General features: G+C 39.8%; 4 protein-coding genes across 6 annotated transcripts; all 4 read right to left on the reverse strand.

The window, feature by feature from the left end:
• Positions 1–95: 95 nt before the first annotated feature.
• Positions 96–6,741, reverse strand: LOC120803796 (emerin-like). Its single transcript, XM_040152709.1, has 7 exons — positions 6,557–6,741; positions 6,262–6,366; positions 4,448–4,479; positions 3,321–3,346; positions 3,124–3,177; positions 2,964–3,026; positions 96–1,821 (listed from the first exon to the last, which is right to left on the reverse strand). The coding sequence occupies exons 1-7, from the start codon at positions 6,636–6,638 to the stop codon at positions 1,611–1,613; spliced, it is 573 nt and encodes a 190-aa protein (XP_040008643.1). The 5' UTR covers positions 6,639–6,741; the 3' UTR covers positions 96–1,610.
• Positions 6,742–7,064: 323 nt separating this feature from the next.
• si:dkey-183p4.10 lies at positions 7,065–10,389 on the reverse strand. The gene is made up of 7 exons (XM_040151801.1): positions 10,343–10,389; positions 9,985–10,027; positions 8,087–9,883; positions 7,916–7,982; positions 7,744–7,813; positions 7,519–7,644; positions 7,065–7,361 (listed from the first exon to the last, which is right to left on the reverse strand). The coding sequence occupies exons 1-7, from the start codon at positions 10,346–10,348 to the stop codon at positions 7,245–7,247; spliced, it is 2,226 nt and encodes a 741-aa protein (XP_040007735.1). The 5' UTR covers positions 10,349–10,389; the 3' UTR covers positions 7,065–7,244.
• Positions 10,390–10,642: 253 nt separating this feature from the next.
• dnase1l1l (deoxyribonuclease I-like 1-like) lies at positions 10,643–12,819 on the reverse strand. Its single transcript, XM_040151802.1, has 8 exons — positions 12,679–12,819; positions 12,505–12,593; positions 12,311–12,397; positions 12,094–12,212; positions 11,340–11,452; positions 11,006–11,163; positions 10,800–10,896; positions 10,643–10,723 (listed from the first exon to the last, which is right to left on the reverse strand). The coding sequence occupies exons 1-8, from the start codon at positions 12,817–12,819 to the stop codon at positions 10,643–10,645; spliced, it is 885 nt and encodes a 294-aa protein (XP_040007736.1).
• A 1,644-nt stretch (positions 12,820–14,463) lies between these two features.
• On the reverse strand, positions 14,464–22,946 carry LOC120804083 (TRAF3-interacting JNK-activating modulator). Of its 3 annotated transcripts, XM_040153279.1 has the most exons (15): positions 22,932–22,946; positions 21,653–21,782; positions 20,469–20,903; positions 20,215–20,347; positions 19,996–20,113; positions 19,864–19,891; positions 19,715–19,744; positions 19,061–19,156; positions 18,212–18,283; positions 17,932–18,072; positions 17,609–17,746; positions 17,305–17,440; positions 16,996–17,141; positions 16,207–16,323; positions 14,464–15,953 (listed from the first exon to the last, which is right to left on the reverse strand). In XM_040153279.1, exons 3-15 carry the CDS (start codon positions 20,868–20,870, stop codon positions 15,753–15,755), a joined length of 1,758 nt encoding a protein of 585 aa, XP_040009213.1. In that variant the 5' UTR covers positions 20,871–20,903; positions 21,653–21,782; positions 22,932–22,946; the 3' UTR covers positions 14,464–15,752. The 3 variants fall into 3 exon arrangements, with proteins under 3 accessions (XP_040009213.1, XP_040009214.1, XP_040009212.1); XM_040153280.1 differs by lacking the exon at positions 22,932–22,946 and having other exon boundaries at positions 20,224–20,347; positions 21,653–22,062; XM_040153278.1 differs by lacking the exon at positions 22,932–22,946 and having other exon boundaries at positions 21,653–22,061.
• Positions 22,947–22,974: the final 28 nt, after the last annotated feature.

Raw genomic sequence — 22,974 nt, forward strand, 5'->3', positions numbered from 1 at the left:
TTTCAATGTTTTGTTTTGTTTTTTTACAGGTATTATATGCATGTACTTTGTAATTTATAGCATCAGATCAAACGACAAAAGGAGACATCTTTTATCAAAAATGCATAATATACTTTATTTTTATAACCTCAATTATTAAATTTTGTTTTTTGTCCCTGAATAAACGACTTTACACTTCTTTACTTATACAAGCTCTTTTATATTTTGAATTATGAAACAGAAGTACAAAACCAATCATATCATCAAACTCTATAGGATGTAAAGGTTGGACTGTATAGTACAAAAGTGTGGTGTCTCTGAATTAATGCTAGTGAAACAAAGCATAAACATGACATTACAGCTTGTATAAACAGTACAGCTTCATATTTTTACCCAAGATAAAACTTTTCCCCACTTAATTAAACACAAAAAAAACATGAAGTTATATCCAAATTATTCCTATGAAACTGTTCAGGCACTTGTGTCATAGCTGGTCTAAACACTGTCCGAACTGTACGGCAATATGAATATTTCTGAAAAACTGGTAACAGGAAGCATTTTAGTACCCCAAGACTATATAAACCACCAGGACTTGGTCAATATTTATATTAATAATATACACACATAATCATTTACTATTAAACACCCTTATGACCAAACACTAGAACAATGAAAAAAGGAACATTTTGGTATACTAAAAAGATCTGTCCCAGTGCCTTTGATGCTAAACTACAGTTTGATAATACACACTGTGACACAAGTTCAGGTGTTTTTTTTTCTTTTTTTTTCCTATGTCCATATCATGAAAAACAAACAAACTGGTGAAAACCTGGTGAAATCCCAAATTCTTTTGGTAGCATCTGAAATTTGCACGATCATCCCTTAAAGTCGAATGAGAGATTTCTGTTTAGTTAAATTATTGGATATTTGCCTTTCATAAATTGTATACAGGTAAAAAAATTGTGTGATCTTCCTATGCAGATAAATTCACTAAATTGCTGAGGCTTGGAGTAGATATAATTGGCTGAAGGTCACCACAACACAGTGGAGTTGACTGGCTCCATTTATTTAGTTATTTATTTTTTGCAGTTTTTAATGCTCAATGCGCCAAAAAAAAATCTCACATTCAAAATTATAAAGTCTCTTTCTAAATATGAGACATGGAATTGCTCACATCAAGATTTGTGGGTATTTAATGTGCAAAAATGGCATAGTATCTGGAGTGAGTTCAGTTTTTAAAATATAATTTCTGGGTACCATTAGCACTGCAGACCAAATACCAGTGATGGCACTGTGCTGGGGCGAGCTGTGGATGATGATCGACATATTTCAACAGATGACACTGAATCTATCTGGACAGATAGACAGCTGCTTCCTAGGAGGAAGGATTTTGACTTTTTAAAGTGGCATCTGCATCTATTCTTGTAGTGCTACTGTACCAAAGCTTGGCGACGATCATGTATTTTACCCATAAGCATAAGCACGCAAACTTCAATTATAACGCACACAACGCATAAACCACAATTTCAGCCTTGTCTAAAATAAAGGCATTAACCAAAACACCTTCTTTCAATTAAAATGCATAATGAAGTATAAAAGCCCTGTACAAGGGGCATGAATACAAGAGCAAATCATTGTATTTCTTTGAGGGATTCATTTGTCTCCATACTGGAAAAAACTAAGTAGAGGAAGACTGCCACAGCCAGGAAGAACACCAACTGAACCCACAGTGGGATAAGGCGAGACGACTTTGGTGCCTTTGGAGCATCTTGGTTAGATTTCATGGGCGTCGATTTCAAATAGGTGTTTCTGTGAGTGGTTAGGGTGTCATACATGTAGGGCCTGGAAAGGAATCAGAAGAATTATGCTACCAGTTTCCCTCCCAAACTAGCTGTAACCAAATGCTAACCTGTTTTGACCTCATACACAGGCACTTCCCCTTTAGTTTAAACTAATGTTGTTTAAACCACAGTGAGGTGGGAAGATTCATCATTGACTAAAATGTCATTCTGGTCACTCTTATTCAACATGTCTTAACTGAAGGTAACTGCAGTGTTGCCCCCCTTGGGCCAGTCAGTGTTATTTGTGACAGAAACATTTTGATAATCAATGTATTGTTGTTTTTCAAACAAAAAGGGCCAAACATTCTGTGGTTCCAGCTTCTCTAATGTAGAGATTTGCTGCTTTTCTCTGTTTTATATACTTGTATCTTTGTGTTTTAGACTGTTCATAAGAGAAAATAAGACATCTGAATTGACGTTTTATAGACTAAACAATTAATCAGTGGTGGAGGTAGTATTCAGCTCCTTTAATTAAGTAAAAGTACAAATACTGCAGTATGAAAATGCTTCGTTACAAGTAAAAGTCCGGCATTGAAAATATGACTTAAGTACATAAATATTATAAGCAAAATACACTTAAAATGTTACAGTCAGTGTTACCATTATATATAATATTATTGGATGATAATTACTGATGCATAACTATAATAACTATAGCTGTCAAATAAATGTAGTGGAGTGAAAAGTACAATATTTGCCTTTAACTGTAATGGAGTATAAGTATGAAGTTGCCTGAAATGGGAATACTCAAGTAGTGTACAAAGTACCTCAAATTGGTACTTTAGTACAGAATTTGAGTAAGTGCAGTTACACTAACACTGCAGTTAATTAAAAAATAATAAATATATATATGACAATAAAAATGATTGTTAGTTGTGGCCCTAATTACAATGAGTTCGTAAAATGCAGCATTCTTCCACATAAAGTAAAAATCTGATCTGAGGCACAGCTTATGATAGATGGATACTTTTGTGGTTTTAAGTAGTTATATTGGTCTTCTTGAATATACAGTTAAAGATTCTTAAAAAAGAAATTTTGCATCATAGTTCATCTGCAGGAGGCAAAAAGGTGATGTGAACAATTTTTGCAAGTTTGAACCAAAATGGCTGATGACACCAGTTAACTTTGTGTAAATATACTTACTCATCACTAAAATCCCTTCCTCTGTATTGAGGCCTTGACCTTGAGTAGGTTGAGTAGGGCATCCTGTAGAGAGCGACACAAAACGTGTACATGTGAAGGTTTTGTATACCCCTCATCAACTATAACAACAACAACAACAACCAGTGTAACTGTAACTTACTCATGTTCAACTTCCCTCTCGACCAACCCTGGTCTCGAGCCCATGTAATCCCCACTAGACAGGTCAGAAAAAGCAATTATTAACTCCGACTGATTTGTATTTGCTCAATTGATTACATGAAATAGAACGAGGATGAGAATAGAAGAAAGGCAATCAGTGTTTGAACCTAATAGCAGAAGACAAGTAAGAGAACTGACCTGTCTCCTGCACCGTCACTTCTGCCCTGCAAAATGGGAAACAGAGAGATAATGAGTATTGAAATTTGACAACAGTATTGATATAAACAATGCATTCCTATAAGCCCAATAGCTTCAACTGCTGCAATTAATGTACGTGTTCTAATGTATCTGCATCTGGTGTTTGACAGTGATAGAGATTCACCGATATGGAATTAGGTTTTTAGATTGGTGATTGTCACACGGTTGACACTATTTTTGTAAACCAATTGTAGTTGACACAAGAAAGGCCATTTTTACTGACATTCTTCATAAAATATTTCTCTTTATTTCCAAAGTGCCTTCAGGTAAAAATGCAATTGATATACATTCAATTGAAACACATTTATGGCTAGATCCACATTTAATGTGTATCCACATTAAAGGACATTAAGGTGTGTAGGATTTAGGGGGATCTACTGGCAGAAATGGAATATAATATTCATAGTTATGTTTTCATTAGTGTATAATGACCTGAAACCGGGAATCGCTGTGTTTCCATTAGCTTAAAATGAGCTCTATATCTAAACAGGTCCTTTTCCATGGAACTCCCCATGTTACACCACCATGTTTCTACAGTAGCCCAGAATGGACAAACCAAACACTGGCTCCAGAGAGGGCCTTTTGTGTCTTCATGTTACCCGAAGGCCACCGTACGTTCTCCTACAGGCTTGAAAAAGGGGAGGGGTATTCAGTTGGTTGCAATCTGCAACCTCACCACTAGATGCCACTAAATCCAACACACTGGTCCTTAAAACATGCCACACTATACAAGAGCCAACATGTTAGTGTAGCCTCATGCACCCACCCATAATGTTCCTTGTCGTATTGTACTTGCAAGATTTGCAAGGTTAGCAGTGACTGACATGCACACACGCATCTATTCCCCTGTGACATGATTAAACTTGTGGTCATTCACAGATACAAGTGTAATTATCGGCTGAAATTCCACTATCGGAGGTAGTATATAAGAAAATCCGGCATCCCTAAGTAATGACATCAAAATTTTGAATGCCTCTTTCCAAACTGGACACATTCAGATTAAAGAGATTCAAGCAATGAAAGGCAACAGAGCAACACCTGGAGGCAGTGCGGAGAGAGATACTTACTGGTGTCCTGTAAACGTAGGTGACATCCTCCACTGGAATAAAAACACAAACATCACACCAAATGTAAAGGTAAGTGTACATTTCCATTACACTATTTCCTGAACATTTGCAATAGTTGAGTGGCCCAGCTGAGAGCAATAATTGCTGCTCAATAATATTTTTACCCCAGAGGTTCAGATATACAGTTAAGTGCAGGTGAATCACCCGATTAACATCCTCTCTTGTCAATTTAAACAAAACAGCTGCACAGATGTTTTCGGTTGGTTTGCTTGGCTTGGTTTGATGCATCTTTATTGAATATGTTGGGAAAAATATAGAATTTGTCTGTAATAATATCGTTATTACGGTTAAATATTAGTCATAAATGCAGACTTCCCACATTTTCCCTGCCTTTAAAAAGGGACACTCCACAGATTTTAGACTCATCTTCAGGAGTACTGCTCAGCCTGTGAGAACCGACCTGTGATGTCTCCTGTGGATCTGGAATGGTAATAGTATAACTGTAGTAACACCACACTAATACTGGGTAGGGCCTCCCTTTGCTCCGAATGAGCCTCAGTTCTTCATGGCATGGATTCCACAAGATGCTGGAAACTTTCCTCTCAGATTTTGGTCCATGTTGACGTGACTGCATCACATCATTTCTGCAGATTGGTGAGCTGCACATTCATGCGGCCCTTCTCCTGTTCTACCACATCCCAAAGATGTTTTGGATTCAGATCTGGTGACTGGGGAGGCCGCTGAAGTACACTGAACTCATTGTCATGTTCATGAAGCCAGTTTGAGATGACTTTTTCTTTGTAACATGGTGCATTACCATGCCGAAAGCAGCCATGAGAAGATGGTAAATTGTGGCTACAAAGAGATGCACATAGTCAGCAACAATACCCAGATAGGCTGTTGCATTCAAACCACGACTGATTGATATTAAGGGGCCCAGAGTGAGTCAAGAAAACATTTCCCGCACCATTACAGCACCACCACCAGCCTGGATTCTTGACACAAGGCAGGTTGGGTTCATGGATTCATGCTGCTGATGCAGAATTCTGACCCTACCATCTGCCTGCCTCAGCAGAATTCAACATTCAGCAGACCAGGCTATGTTTTTCCAGTCTTCATTTGTCCAGTTTTGGTGAACCTGTGCCTACTGCAGTCTCAGATTTCGTTTCTTGACTGACAGGAGTGGAACACAACGCGGTCTTCTGCTGTTGTAGCTCATCCGCTTCAAGGTTCGACATGTTGTGCATTCTGAGATGCTTTTCTGCTCCCCACAGTTGCAAAGAATGGTTATCTTAGTACTTGAGCCTTTCTGTCAGCTCCACCTAGTGTGGACAGTCTCCTCTGACCTCTCTCATCAACAATTTGTTTCCGTCTACAGAACTGCTGCTCACTGGATGTTTTTTTTATTTTTTGTACCATTCTGAGTAAAAACTCTAGAGACTGCTGTGTGTGAAAATCCCAGGAGATCAGAAGTTTCAGAAACACTCAAACCAGCCCGTCTGGCACCAACAATCATGCCACAGTCACTGAGATCACTTTTTTTTTTTTACCCATTCTGATGTTTGACGTGAACATTAACCGAAGTTCCTGTCCTGTATCTGCAGGATTTTAATGCAGTACACGGCTGCCACATGACTGGCTGATTGGATAATCGCATGATGAATAAGCAGGTGTACAGGTGTTCCTAATAAAGTGCTCTGTGACAGTATATATATGATTCTTTGATAGGGACACATCTCCTTAATTTTGGCTTTATCAACATTTTTCAAACCATTTTTTATATTTTTACATCACAAACACAAAAGGACAGTTACCCTCTTCTCGGTAGTAGGTCTTGTCAGGTGATGTTTGATAGTTTTCTCTTCTCCCTTTGGCCATGGCCTCTTTCAGCCTCTTCTCGTACAGACTTCTGGTGGAGTCTGGGTACAAGAGGTCACACGCAGCGTACGTTTAAGAAACACTGGACTGAAGTGTACACAGAAAACCACAGAATGCGACCCCACAGTGCAGGAGTGGACTCCCACGGGCAGGGTGAGGCCCGTGAACTGAGCATGGCATTCTCAGGGCATGAACGTTGAGTCAACAAAGTAAACAATATAAGCCTCTCACCGACCACGGGTCCGTGCTTTATCCCATACTCATCCAGCAGATCGCTAATCTCCTGCGCAGATTTACTGGCTAGAGAGGACATTGTTTTAACTCGCCTCGTTCGTTTGGACTTCGCTGTTGTGTTATTTTTGAGTCGTTTCGCTTGGGCTGTAGTTTCAGTTACCGAAAACAGAATGCGACCGTAACTCCGCCCAGCGATAGTGACCGGGAGCTCGTTTTGTGCCGCGCGCGCAGCAGGGACAGCCCCTCCGTTGGCTTGGGAACATGCAGAGGCTTTGAAACCCGCCCTCGTTTGTTGGGACTGGTCTAAAAAACAGGCGCACCTTCAGTCAAAAGGTACATCATTTCCGTTTGGCAAATTCTTCTTAATGATTTTTTTTTTTTTTTCAAATTCCCGTTTTTATTTCGAAACGAAGCAGCTCCACCAACAGATTGATATCAATATTCATTAATAATAATTCCGAACATGAGTTATCTGCAGTTTATACAAATACATCAACATCACGTTGAACAACGATAGATCTTTATTAAGCTCAATATTGCATGTCACAGAAAACGCTTCACAGTTATTAATATCTAACACTTTACACTGCATTTTGACGGATTTATATCGTCACTTTGGAATTTGTTTTCATCACGTGTAAGCATATAAACATGATTCAATGGCCCCCAAAATGGAGCTTTGACCCTAGAAGAAGGAAGCTTGGCTGAGCCAGTCTGCTTGGTCTGTTGCCAGCCAGAACATCAGCAGTCCCATCCCTATCACCAAGCTCATCTTCAGCATCAGCTTCAAGATGCCCAGACACTGCAGGGGGGGATAAAAAAAAAAAGAAATAAACCACAAAACAAAACAAAAACTAAACAAAAAAACAAAAAAAACAGGACAGAGATTTTCAGATAACCAAACGAGTAAGGAGCAAATGAACAAAGTGAATGTTCAGTAATGACCAGTGAGTACACACCCTGTGTTTTCTGATACAGATTTGTGTGCTGCTGGAGTTGTTCCCTGCCAGGCTCTCTGGCAGCTGAGTGTTTGGGGGATCACAAGCAGGCATCATCTGCAGGGTGTTGTCAGGCTCCCTCGGTTCCTGGGCACAGACAGAGTAGAGTAGTCAAACAATTTGTTCCTGCGCACGTGTTTCCGTGTGTTCTCATATGTGACCACATGCAAATGATCATAGTCTCACGTCAGATGTCTCTGCAGAGCTCAGTTCCTCCTCCCTGTCTGTGGAGCTGCTGAGTGAATCTCTGTCACTGCTGAGTAGACACAGTTTTTGGTTGGCTCTGTTACAGCTCAGGTTGCAGTTATTGTTTGATTAAAAAAAAAGGTCTTAAACGCAGACAAGAAATTCTGCTTACCTGTCAGTTTCATAGTGAATGACTTGAGACATTCGATCTGTACAAAACTGAACTTTTATCTGCCTCTCTAAAAAAATGCACAAATGGAAACTGATGAATTGTGGAGTACATGCAACACTTGTTAATATTATTCTGTAATAAAGACTACATACCCGTCTCATCTACACTCACCTCTTTCATTCTCGCCGTCGCTGTCACTGTAAAACTGGTAGAAAGCCCTGATTCTCTCCTGCTCTTGTTCCCAGTTCCTCTCCTCTTCTTGTATGTCATCTCCCATCCGTCCCAGCTCAGTGACCCCTGAGGCCTCGAGTTCAGTGTTGAAGATGAAGTCATCATCCAGGGATCCCTGGTAAGAGGGGCTTGTGGTTTTGCTATCTTCTCTCTGTACCACTGAGTAGCTGTTGATGTCTTCTTCAGGAGGCTGGCTCACATCTGAGAGAGGTGTTTCCGCTTTAGCTGTGTCTTCTGCAGTTAACAGGTCTTCAAACAGAATGGAAGCAGTTTTTGACATGTCGATATCCCAATTTATGTTCAAATCTGCTGGGTCCACTCCACTGTTTGTGATCTGATGGTCGTCTCTGATGCTCCACCTGGAAAACGCAGCACTGCTTGCGCTGTAAAGCGAAGTGTCCTCCAGTTTCTTGTCATATTCAAGATCTTGAAGGCACATATTGTCTAAGAGTTCCTCCTTTCTCCTCCTCATGTGGACCTCATCATCACCAGAGCTGCAGGAGTCACTCTCACCTGTCACAGCTGCATCACCCAACACATTCTCAGCAATCTCAACAGTTTTTCCTCTGTCTTTTTCTCCAGCTGCCACATGGAAACTCCTGAACTTATCAGCATCCATCTCCAAATCCCTGCTGTACAGATACCCATCTCCCTCCTCGTCAGTGTCCTCCTCTCTTCCCGTCCATGTTATATCCATCACGGCTCCTTCCAGGCAGATGTTCTGCTTTGCATTTGGATCGCTGTCGCATGTATGAGGCAAGGTGTTTGCCTGGGAATCACTTTCTTGATTTTTGACTCCATCCTTTACATATTCACATGAAGAAAAGTCTGAGGGATAATCTGCAAAGCTCTCACCTGCCTCTTGATGCTCCGCCCCTGAGAAATCCTTTAATTTCTCTACATATTCCTCACTATCAACATCAGCAATCAGACACTGCAGATTTTGCATTGATATTACTGGAAACTCCAAACTGGCTGTCGCGGGCCCACCTCTGTAAGGATTGTCCACCTCCTGCACACAGCAATGAGCGAGACTTTTTTCTTCTTGTCCGACTTTCATGTCCTCACACTCAGAATCAAACGAGTCCTCCTGCTTTTCTCCTTCCCTTTCTTGCTCATCCTCTTCAATCCCATCACCTTTTATCCTCATCTTTCTGCCACGTTCAGGGACAAGCCCAAAATAGGACACCTCCTCATCACTCTCACTCTCACCTTGTTCCTTGTTTCTAACTTGAGGGTTTTCAGCACCCTGTGGGGCCAGAGGTTGTCCCTCAGCAAAGATCCTGTCCTCTTTATTACCATAGCAGAAGTCGTCGCCGCAGCAAACTGACATCAACAAATCCCCTGGTTTCTCTCCTGTGCCCGTATCCTTTTCTTCATCCTCTTCATCCTCTACAGAGACAGAACCTTCCTCTTCAGAATCTCCATCTGAGCTTGTGTAATCCTCCTCTGGTGTTCTGTCCGTGCTCATGAGACTGACCCCGACACCTTGAAAATCCTCCTCATCATTATTATCATCAGACTGCTCTTTACCAACATTTTCAGCCATGTATATATCTTTAGTTTCCAAGCTAGATAAAACTGTAGTTGCACCAGTTGCTTCCTGGTGCAGAGCCCTGTCTTCCTTTGTTGGTAAGTTTTCATGAGATATGCCACTATTGTCTTCCTCAAACTTTCCATCAAAATTTAAATTCTCAAAGTCCAAATCTCCATCAGGGAATGATGGAACAGACGTATCTGTAACAACATCGTTATTTGAGAATGACCCTTTTGTAAATAGTAAAAAACAAAAACACAAACAAAAAACCTAAACCTTAATACTAGAAATTGTTTCTTACCTGAAAATGCACCACCAAGTAGATCAGAAAGACTTTGTTCCATCTTTGCAAAAAGAAAAATCAATAGGTTATGCTAGGAGTTATATCAAGACAATAAATTAATGGATCTCCACAGATAATCTCTCTCAGAAAGGAAGCAATAGCGAAGTGACTCTCATCTGTTGATGCTGCAAGTGGTTTCCTGTCAAACAGACGGTGCATAACATTCACATCAAAACGCGTCAAATACATGACAATAAATGTCAACATTATGTAAGCCTGGCATCAAATATGAAGATACAAAATGATGCTTAGAAATGTTCTCTCTGAAAGAGTGAAATCAGAAAAAGTAATGTTTTGGGCTGCTGTTGGAACGTACCTTCATGAGTTCATGAAATGATGTCTGCTTTGATCTGGTGTTGGTTTCAGGTGCACAACATAACCTCCAGCAGCCAAACAAGTCGTTCCTTCACGCTGAAACAGCTCATGTTTATTGATGTCTTATGATAGTGAGATGAGTGCAGTGTCGCGTTAAAGATGGATTAGAGACATTATAAAAGAATAGTACTTATCAGTGGTTATTCTGTTGGGTACTTTGATTTATTTTGATAGCTAAAATCAAGTCAAACTACAGTTATAATCAAGAAGTCCTGGTTTGTTGCTGGTTGTCTTAAGGGGTTTACAGCTCATGGCGGAAGAGGTAGCGGTGGTTGGGCTTCAGGTCGACTTCTACTGGAAAATGATCACTCACCTCAAGAGCCTAAAGAGCCACCAAGAGATTGGGATTAATGTTCATGTTACGTATAAAACTGAAGTTTACGAGGCAACAAGTTTACCTCCTCCTCAGTGAGATGGAAATTCTCTTTGAAGTTGAATGGTTGAGCTGACCCTGGCACTATACTGGAAATAATTTCACGTCCATGGACGATGATCCTGTTTGAAAATGTGAAAGGAATATTGTAATAAATAACTTTGTCGAACATGACTGGTTCTATGCTTGTGTTCTAGGCTTGTGTAATTCAGTCTTCAGCGGGTCATTGACCTGTCATAGGGACAGTGCGTCTTCTTCCGCACTGTAGTGTCTTGCTCATCGCCAATTAGCCAACGAAATTTGGGGTCACTCCTCAAGCGCACGGCTCTCCAGCCCTTGATGGTGACGTAGCTGCAGCCGGCATTGAGGTCCCCCAGGATCATCACATTCTGGTGGGAATGAAAGGAAGCAGGAAGGGAAGTTCAGCAGATAAAAACTACTCATAAATTTCATCTCATCCTGTGTAGAAGAGAGAAACTAACCAAAGGCTACACTGAAAAAAAAAACATAATGATGACGACGATGATGATGATGATGATACATGATACATGATACATTGACCTACATCAGTCTTCCACTTTTTGTAAATTCCCTTGAAGACCGTATACAGTTCATCAATCTCCTTCATGGCAGTTTTTGGACAGGTATGATGGCCAATCAGGACAAAATCCTTCACCACTGGAGCAAAAACAAGACAAAACAAAATAAAAAAATCCTGGTTCTGATCATATTCATGATATGAAATTTACATTGAAAACGGGGGAAAACCTGATCATTCATGTCCCTATGTAAATACTGTATTTCTAAAATTATCCAGGTTTCTGACTGTCTGCACAAGCGCAGGTTTTTTCTTCCAGCAAATCTGCAGATTCTGTATTAACTGATGTTCCCAGTTTGGTTCCTGGCAGGCTGAACTCTGCTTGGTTTAGCTTTTTCATCTGCTCATCAGTGGTGGAAGATGAGAATGACAACTAAATTGATGAGATAATTAATACTCCAACCCCCGTAAAATGAACATTTTTACATCTTTACATCATTTATCATTATATTGGTTTTTTTACTGACTAACTGCTACATAGACTGAGATAGGATTCACTTGTACACATGGCAGAGAATGATTAGAAACCTGGATAAATTGCTCTAATCCAGCTACATTATCCAGGTTTTTCAAAACCAGGGGAAGAGTTTATGCAGGTTTCTGATGATGTTTACATGTGCGAAACATCAGGGATACTCCAAAAATACTGTGTTATTAGAGTGTAATAGAGCGCAATGTCTTTTCCTGTATAATTCCCAACATGTCTTTCATTTAATCTTACATGTCGTGGGCGAGTGAAAGTGAACGATGAAAGGCTCTCTGGAGAAAACATCAGTCTCATTGCTCCCTTCTTCTTGTTTCGGATACTGATAATGCTCTTTGACCTTCAACACATTGTTCCTGGAGTTGAAAAGAGAGGAAAAAGAGGAACCTAAGGCATAATGTTCAACTGACCATTAACAGTAAAGGGGTCATGTTTGATAAACAGCTTGGGTTACCTGTAAATGTAGACATACTGTTCCTTGTAGGTCTTCCTCCCCAGCCTTTCACTTTCAATATAGGAGTATGGGTTGGATTTGTCAAACCTGCAGACAACATGGATGACCTAACATTAAAGTTGATGTTGTTGAGTGACGTGAATGCATGTGACAGATGATCCAGCGGATATTTTAAATTTTCATCTTGTTTGTACCTGTTAAGGTCCTTAACCAAAGCTTGTATCGCTTCTCCTTTAGAGTCTCGGACCTCCTGAATGAGACACAAGTCACACCGAGAAAGGATCTTGGGGAAAAAAAAAAAAAGGTCCATCAGCTGTATAGTTTTGTTTGGATGTTGCTCTAGTTGTTGTACACATACAGTAGAGTACCTTCAGTAGAATCCCCATAACATTCTTGTTGTTTGCCTTTGCTTCGCCAAAGCTCTGAATGTTGAAAGCGCAGATTTTCAATGAAGATGTGACGTTCAACGCACACAACCCCGCAACCAACAGCAGAACTGCAGTCCTCATCTTGCAGAGGATTATCACTCTGTACGTAAAAGAAAGTTTGGCAAGATCCCCTTTGTCATATTGCAAAATATGTTACAAAAAATTGCAGCCAACACAGTACCTACAGCACAGCCTCTAACCTTCAGTGCCAGCTTCCCCAGGAGACTGACCTCAGTCCAGCAAAGATCCATCTCTTCAATGACCAGTAGTGTATTTGGGGAACATACAGGTAAACGTGCGTGAAAAGAAAGGAGCTGCAGATCTGTGTGGTGGATGTGCTGTGTCAGTGCCTGTTGAGAATGGTACTTTATCTGGAACAGTTAAAACCACTGAATACAAAGAACAATAGCTCCATCCCACTCAGCTCTGAGTGTGTTTTGTCTCTAAGTTTGAGTGTATTCAGACAATAGACGTTGCCATGTGTCATGCTTGTCCGTTTCATGAACGTTTGTATAGAATTTACCACATATCACTCAGTCACTTTGGCACAGACATGCGCAGCTGGTAGTTACCACACAGTGCCATCACATCACTGAGACAGCAGAGGTGCAGTTGGTTGCAGTTCTCCCTCGCAATGAAATGCATGTGATATTTGGAGTTTAAATCATTTTTATTCAAACCTCAGGCTGTTTTTTTTTTTGTTTTTTTTTCTATGTTAGTTTTGCAGATAGAAAGGAACTTTTCCTGTAATGAACTTCATGGTCTAGTACGGGATTAGATGAAAAAAAAATTACAGATACTAAAACGAGCCACCCAAGTAACAGATAGATTACAAATATACATTTAAAACTACACAATACTCCTTCTATAGTAGCTCTGCTCATGAAATGTACTGCCAGTGCAATCTGTGTGGTGAAATGCAACAGTACATTTACTTTACGTGCAGTTTTGATGCACTTAATTTGAGTATTTGCCTTTTCTGCTTCCTTCTACTTCCACTCCAGCACATTGAGGAAGCAAGTATTTTACTTTTTATTTCACTACATTTAAATGAAAACTTAAGTTACTTTGCGAATTAAGATTTTACTTATTAAAAAAAAAATGTGTGAGTTAAAATATGATGCATTGTTATAGATTGAAACTACACAACAGTATACAAAATTGTTCAAATTTGTTCTGGCTCAACCAGAAAAGTAAGATTTTAAAGGTAGAATCTTTATTTGTAATTGAGTATTTTCACAGTGGAGTACCGCTGCTTTTACTTAAATAAATGATCAAAATACGTCTTCCAACACTGCATTTGTGACATTATAAATCTCACAATTTTTTATTTATTTATATAAAATAGCTGAAAACAGGTCAGGCACAACCCTCTCAGAGAGAAACTACAATCTGTGCCTCAGGCAGTTGGTTTGTCTCAAATACATTTCATTGTTATTATTATTTACAATACATTTATGTGAAAACTACACCACTTGGGGAGCTTTTAAGGCAGTGTAGGAGTCATAAAAATTCTAGCGTGTATGTATGGATGAGTCCAGTGGTAAACAGCCATACTGTCGACTTTAGCCACTAAGTACCACTGGTGGAGGAAATACTCAATCTTTTACTAAGTAAAAGTGCACATACAAACAATGTAAAAACACATGCATACAATTCTGCATTCAAAATCCTAGGTAAAAGTAAAGAAGTATTATCAACAAAATGTACCTGATGGTAAAAAAAAAAAAAGTAAAGATACTTGATCTGTGGAAAAATGGCCCCTAAATATCTTAAACTGATGCGCTAATGCATAGGTAGCATTTTAATATTCTAGCTGGTTGGGGTGTAGCTAGTGTTAACTACTTTGTATATTGTTAGGCAGTTACCTCACTGTATGCAGTATCTAACTGGATTAAAAAGTCCAACATTTCCCTCTGAAATGTAGTAGATTAGAAGTATAAAGTAAGTAAAGTACAAGTGCCTAAAAAGTACACTCAGCACATTTACTTCAAGTAAGTAAATGCGCTGAGTTAATTTCCACCACTGCTAAGTAGGATGAGATCTTAGCGAAGCAACAATGAATGCTGGCCAGTGGCTGATGAAGATGCTTCCTCACTAATCAGTGATACCACTGTGAAGGTGAGACAGCAAATCATGTTTTTGGAGTGCAACAAGTTGCATCTAAGAGACTCTTCACCATCTTAAGTGTGGTCCCTCTTGACACCGTCTTCACAACCATGACCTCGGGTATCTTGATTTAAACATAACCCAAAGCACCGTGACCTCTACACTCCAACCAGTGACACAATCTATATGAATGATATCGTTTTTTACTTTTATTTGTACCTATAGTCTCACTAAGGTTTCAATTATTTAAAGAAAACATGACAAACAGTTACACTTGTAAGAGTGTACTTTTATTTCTTCTAATATAAAACACTAAACAGCTCTCTTATTGTGTACTTACTCTCTCTTTTTAAAGCCATTTTGAGCAACATTGAATCTAAAACAACTCCCCAATACCCCATAGTACTGATGCAAATGTTTCCCACAAGAGCTGACAGGATTACTTGGATGTTTTCTCTTTATTTTTATGTTTATATGGCTTTTTAATATTTCATGGTGTTATTGTTGACCAAATAAGTTGTTTACCTTACAAAGGATACGTCCTATTTTTCTACCCGTAACTATTCTGTTGATATTATGGACTCAAAGTTTCTTAAAATGTCATTAACATCAGCCATTTTGTGAGCTGATGGTGTTTTTTTTGCTTGTTTTCCCTGTTGCAAACATCACAAACAAACACTGCTGCATTTTTCACACTGCATGTGTATTTGAACTTTCTGCACACATGTACAGTATATCCTCCATTAGTCAACACAATGCTATCTTACATCACACACTTTAAGTCCCAAGTCTAAAATCATATTGAAATACAAACATATCAGTGAACTACATCCAATAAAAATCTTATTTTAAACAACGGTAACAACTACAAAAAATAATAATTATATTCCTCAGCAATCGCATTATCATATTGGTCTAAAACAGCCCGAGTGTTGAGGAGAGGCCATTTCCAAGAGATAGTCTTCGACACGCGTTCCTATGTCTGAGTACAGGTCTTCAACTTGCTCCCTGAAAGGAGGATGCCACAGCCACAACATGGCAAATCCTGCCACAGCGAGGAGAAGAAGGAAGAACACACACACCTTCCACCAGGAGCCACACAGCGTCTAAACAGAGAGGGAAGGGAAGTTATATTTTGCTGTAGCTGCTCTGGTGGTCCCTGCAGCAAAGATGAAGCAAAATGTCACAAAGTGTAAAAGACATATTGCTACAGAAATGGTAAAATTATTCATATTTGCTGGCTGACAACATGAGGGCAAATGAGAGCACTTGAGCACAGCAAGGACATTAGGTCTCAAATTCCTGTAAAGGCACACACACAGACACACACACACACACACACACACAAACACTACCCACCGGTTTCCTGCGGCGGTGGCTGAGCTGCCGGAGCTCGTCCCTGCACTGCGACAGCCGGGCCTGGCTGGACTGACACTCCTGCTCCATGTCATGTAGCTCCGTCTGCAGCTCCTCACACTGCGCACACACACACACACACACACACACACACACACACACACACACACACACACACACACACACACAATCACCATATAGAAGGGAAACAAATGTAGATTCCATTTGGCCACAGTGCATTCAAAATGAATTTACAATGCAGGTGATCTTTATTAATGCACTTTTCAAAAATGTATTTAAAGCCGGATGTGCCAAAATGTACTCGTATCTCTAAAATGCTTTCCAGAAATGAGTCCATGTAATATGAAATGCATCCTGAGAAAAATATTTTTAAAATAGATTTGATAGTCATTTGAAATACAATTGTAATGTATTTTGAAAAAGCTGGTAAGTGGAAGTTGAGTTAATTATTAAGATTGACAATTATACTTTTCTAAAATATGCCTAAAATGCAAACAATTTACTAAAATATATAATGACCTTTTTAAAAAAATATTTTAAAAGCATCTTTAACATTGACAATTTTCTTTCCTTATGGGGCATTATGCATCAGTCCCTGTACAACAAATTGTAATGAGGACTATATCCTTTTTGACTCATCTATTTTGGATTCATGAATATCTTATATTGAGAAACACTTAACTGTAATTATTACCTGTGTGCCAGCTCTGAATCAAGCAAAGCATTGGGGTTGTGAATGTGCTACAGTATACTGTGAAATCCCCATTTTACCTCTCTCTCCTTGAGCCGGAGTTTCTCCTGAGTGTGACGGAGCTGCTCCTCCACCTGAGAGTCTCTCTTCAGCGTCAGCTGTGGCTCCGCTTCGACTGACGTCAGACAGTCCTGCATCATGAAGTCCTGGCTCTCATTGCTGCCATCTAGGAAATAGAGATCAGTTGAAATGAAAAAAAAACAAAACAAAACATGTGGTCTTTGCAGCAAATGAGAACTCACTGTTTAATCCAGGGATTACAAAAGCCGAGAATGGCTTTGCAGATTCAGGAAAAAGGAAAACATAGATCTGAGGTCTGTGTGTCTTACCTCTAAGGTGCTGGATTTCCTCTCTTAAAATCTGGTTGTCCTCTTCCAGCAGGCAAATGTTGTACTGTAGCTCCTTCTTCTCTTGTTGTAGTGACACCACTTCCTCCCTCAGCTCAGCCTCTCTGGCCCTCCACAGCTGCACAGGGGACACACACACACACACACACACACACACACACACACACACACACACACACACACACACACACACACACACACACACACACACACACACACACACACATTTTTCTCTACCACTGTCATTCAAACTTCTGACCGTGCACTTCGTCACAGTATACTGTACCTCCACTTGGCTTTGTAGCTGTTGCAGCTGTTCATTACTGAGGTGCTGGTTCTCCCTGAGTTGTCGAGAGTTCAGCTTCAGCTCCTCATACAGGCTCTGCCACTTCAGTTCTTCTACCTTAGCTGTAATCAGCGATTCCTGATGCCAAAAATACAAAGTATCTTCACGATTCAGCTGCAACACTGACACAGTATTTAACCTGACAGAACACATACTGTATCACCAGAAAACATAAAATAAGTCAGCAACATTGATTTTGTGTCTTTCTCCTTAGTCAAATAGAAAGAATGTGGTCGGTTTTTTATTTGAGTTAGAGGTTTCACCTGCAGTGTCTCGGCCTTGCTGAGTGCCTCAGTTTTCTCCTGCGTGGCCTTCTGCAGGGCGACCAAGGCTTTCTCTTCATATAGCAGTTTCTGATTCTCCATCTTTAGCACCAGTTTCTTCACTCCATCTTTTGGGGACCTCTATAAGGACGCGAGTGAAAGTGTAGAGCAAGGCTGGCTGTTTAATAAAGGACTAAATGTTTAGGTTTTAACAAAGAAGTAATAAAAAGAAACACTCCCGTTGCGTGTTGGCTTCTTTACCACCGGCTGCTGCTCTTACCTGCAGGCAGACTTGCAGCTGCGCCTCCAGAGCCTTGATCTTGTTTCTCAGCAGATCTTCACTGCAGCGATCCTGTGTGGGTTAGAGAGGAAATGAATGACTGTCACGTTGTAGCCTGCAGATGGAAAATTAATGGTGCGTGTACCAAAATCTGTTCACTGTTTACGCTCACTGGTGCTCAAAGGCAAGTTGCAGCATCAGTGAGTCTCAGGAAAGATCACAATGTCTGCATGTGCTGCAACACTACACTGTTACAAGAGTGGGAAAAAACATAATAAGTTGCCAGATAATAACGTACCTGAGTGAGAAACAATTTCACAGAGAAGTGAGCATAAAGATTTTAAACTAAATAAACTTCTAGATTCTCAGCTGGTCATACCCTATTTAAACAACAACAACAACAACAACAACAACAACAACAACAACAACAACAACAAACAAAAGGGAAACAATGATATTTCCCTTTCATTCATTACAGCCAGAGTACCCAAAAGAGAGCTGATGAGGATGGATAGCACCTATAAAAGCTACTGATCATCACGCCCTTCCTGTATATGAATGACACCTTGTACTCCTCCTCAGCAGTATAGACTAGAGCGGAAGCAGGAAGCTCCAAACCACAGGCTGCACAGGCCTTCCTGATGCAAAAGCAGCCAGACACAGACTGTGTACACCACTGTGACGAAGAAATGTTCACCATAATATCAACCAGGGAACTAAACAACAATGCTCAGCAATACTGTGGCCCTACAAAATAACAAGTGTGTGTTTGGTACCTGAAAACTGTAACTGTGAAACACTGAGGGTGTGTTCGACTTAAATATATGAGTAAATAAACGAGAGTCTTACTGTCCATAGTTGTTTTGAGGAGTTCAATAGGTTTGACGTGGTCCCCTGGAGGGCTGCCAGCTTCTTTTTCACAGCCTCCTCTCTCCAAAGGGCCTCCTGACAGAAAACAGACAGCAGGAGACAAATACACACAAATACTGAATATAGCTAAAGACAGTCAGCCTCTTCTGCTGAGGTTTTATCCTGACGCTGGAAATCAATGATGCCACTAATTAAGTTAATGACGCTACTAAATAAGTTATTATCTCATAGGTTGGGAGGAAAGAAAGCTGTAATATTCTGTTTTTGCACTAAAAGTCAGGCAGGTGGCTTCAGAACATATAAACAAAACGAAACTATCTCAGATTTGCCGACTAGTTTGACAGCGGTACATGTAGCGAAGAGACTTAGAGTCACAAACTTACTTCAATAATGTCAGTTACACTGCACAATCTTGCTAAAGTTTGCTAACAGTAGCTAAAATTAGCCACCACAAGCTACTGCTCATACCGAACCAAGTAATCCTGCAGCAGTAAAACCCCTTAGTGTGTTTAACTGAGAGAGGATATATTTTATTGCATATGAATTCAACTTTTCTTTTATCAGAGGAAGAGACTAATTTATTTGATCCCTCAAAAGCTCAGGATGGTATTGGAAAAGATTTGGTTGGTTTACCTGCAAGTAGTCGGCTAACCGCTGAACCTCCTATCATTTGAGAGACGGGAGACAAGAAGAGACAACACTTACACGTGTTAATTAATATTTTCCTATATGCAGTTTTCACCAACAACCCCAATCAATAAAGGCGACAGTTTGAAACTCACTGATTCGTTGACAGTGACAAGGCCAGACCTGTGTGAAAGAAAATATCCCGTTATAGAAATATAAAACACTGACCGCAGATGCTTTTGATATCAAATTAGGTTTCAGGGAGATTTACGGTGAGTCGCACTCACTCTGTCTGCACGCCGACCTCACAAAGTGTCTTTTTGTGGAGAATATTTTCAGTTTGGTGGGAGAATCTTTGGTGAATATTTTCTGTTTGGATGAATGTTTTGATGCTTGTCTTTTGAGCTTCAAGAGAGCAAGAAGAAAAACAGCTTTGTTAGCATGAAAGATCCAAAATAATGCAACAGTCACTGGTCAAAATGTTATGTAATCGGCAAGGATTTTACCATTAATACCATTCTCTCTATTCGCCCTGTGCTGGTTTGGGTCCTTTATCACTAGTGTGGATGTAGATGCTTGCGGCCTTGGATGGCCTTTCTCTTGCCTCATCAGTGTTACCTGCTCTGACCATAATGAAGCCTGAGGAAATGAGGGGAGAGGGAAGAAGATGCAGGTATTATATTCTCTTTGGAACGGTGCAGATGAAATATGGATCTGGTGATGTAAAACTCCAAATAATGTCAAAGGATCTTTTATTTACCCATGTGCTGGTGCTTGGACCATCTGTTATGCTCCTGTTTGGTGATAAAATATTCTTTGGATGTCCATTGGCGGTGGGAATAGTTTGGATATTTGTTTGCAGTGTCTCTAACGTGCTGCTTGAACTGTGATGTTTCATTGAGGATGTCTTTGGTGAAGGTTTTGTCCTCTTAGACTTCAAACCACACAGCTCTGGGCTCACTGATCTCCTCCTCAGAAATTCCAGATGCCTCTTTTCTTTCAGTACATTTTTTATCAGTCTTGTGTCAAGCTCTCTCGTTGGGCTGCGACATGAAGTCACGTTGTTGCGCCCTCGCAGGTGTTCGCGTTTCGCTGCTCTGACCTCCACCATATGGTCAAAGTCTTTCACTGGGGAGAGCTGTAGTCCAGCCAGGGCGTCCATGGCAGCTCCTCTGGCTGTTACAGTGCCTCGAGCCTTCAATGACAATATATCCAGAAAATTGATTATCACTATTTATAATGATTAAATTAAACACTATGTAAACAATTTGGCTGAAATCACATCATTTACTGATGTATATATATTGTTATAGGTAACTAAAAAATATAATTTTCAAGTGTTGCTGGTACAGTAAAATTGCTCAGATGTTAACTCTGAAGAAACGGTTTAAGAGTTGTAAACTATTAGTTTCTCAGACTTTTAAAGTGACTGATTTAAGTTCATAAATAAAACACTGAAAGAGTCTGAAATAAGTCCTCATACTTGGGTGGTGTAAATCTTTTTTTTTTTCCAAAAATATTCCTGACATTTTTAATCTTCAAGAGACTTTTACTTCCTTCAACAAAGGAAAAGAAAATTTGTGATATGCAGCACCAGGTTGTTCTCCACATTTATGTGAGACATATGCATACAATAAAGGATAAAGTAAAGGATGCTTTGTGCAGCTTGGCAATTCTCTGTGACCCATGTGGGTCCGTTGTAGTAGAAGCACCTGCAGTAGTAGCTTTAGAAATACTAGTATAGTAGTACCGGTAGCAGTAGTAATAGTATAGGTTATTGTAGATGTTGCAGTGGTTTCATTGCTACTGCATGTTTTTAAAAAAAAATCCTTTAAGTATGAGGCTAGGCCCTGGCAACTGTTGATTGAGTCTGTGAAGGGAAAATGTACAAGATAATGCAGAGACAAAATGCCGCTTAATAAGCAGAAACATGATCAAACTTACCTACTATGCCATCTCATTCAGTGGTGAAAACTCTTCATGAGGTGGATGAAAAGTCATCCATTTTCTCACTCCTCTGAAATAATTTCCCGGGGCTTTGTCTGTGTTTCACATGTAGCTGTTTCTGTTGAGCCTAATTTTACAGGAAGTGAAGAGAACGGCAGCGTCATATGTTCCTCTATCTCACCAGCCACTTGCACCAAACTGATGCCACACACGGGTGGGCCCCAAGATTACAACAGACAGACCCACTCAATCCCCCCTGCGTGAAGTCTGGGATTAAATGCGTCATTTGGGAGACAGAGTTGTATTGTGTGTGTGGTTGCCTCTTGGATATTTGATTTTTTATTTTTTGTTAACGACAGTCTCATTTGTCATTGAAGTGGGTTAATGACCTAGATCTAATGGAGGTGTACCTTACTCCACTGTGTTACAAAGGCAGAAAGCTGTAAAGTTGATAAAAAAAGGGTGTGAAGTTTAAAGCCGCCTAGCCAAACTGTATAGTGGATATACTGTATAAGAAATAAAACCTAAATTTTATGGCTTTTATGCAGATTATTAAAAACTGTCACAGACCTTACATAAAATTTCAAAAGCATTTACTGTAGATAAATTGCAGTCTATGGTTGGACCATCTAAAAGGCGAAGTGAAAACACAGTATCTACAAACACAGTACGTTCTTGTTTTTTGAAGGAGCTTCTTCAATTTATCATTAATCAAATGTGTTCAAATATATGACTAAATATAATACTAAATATAGGTCAACCTGATGAAAGCATGTGAACGCTTCTAGAGTCAGAGGCTACTCTGCAAAGCTAGTCTGGTTAGCTTTGAGCTAGTTAGTTTTTAACAGAAAAAACTCAATAAGATTACTAAGAGCCTCTAAAATCATTCTGATTTAGTTAAATCTTTCTCATCTCTTTCTGCGTCATAGTATTTTCTTTAGTAAGGGAAGACATCAAAAAGTCAGATTCTGGTCTTAGCATAATTTTGACCAAATATTTAGTTAGTGTGAGAGCTGCAGCCTGTTGCAGCAGCTCCTGGGACTTTGATTGTTTTATTGTGTTTTTGAAATGTTTTTACCATTATTTCTATAGATCTTTTTCGCTGATTCACTTGGATTACCATTCACTATGGCTACCATCTGTGTGAAGCTGGTGGTGTGTATCTCTGTGTGTATGTGTTATTTGCGCACACACACACACACACACACACACACACACACGGATCCTTAAAATCCCTCTATTAGGGCCTTTTTTACCTATAATAATCCAAACTCACCTTTGCGTGCAGCGCCCTCGCTTGGTTGCCCTTCTTTAAAAAC

Source organism: Xiphias gladius, chromosome 18 (genome assembly GCF_016859285.1).
Source record: "Xiphias gladius isolate SHS-SW01 ecotype Sanya breed wild chromosome 18, ASM1685928v1, whole genome shotgun sequence".
Taxonomy (NCBI): domain Eukaryota; kingdom Metazoa; phylum Chordata; class Actinopteri; order Istiophoriformes; family Xiphiidae; genus Xiphias; species Xiphias gladius.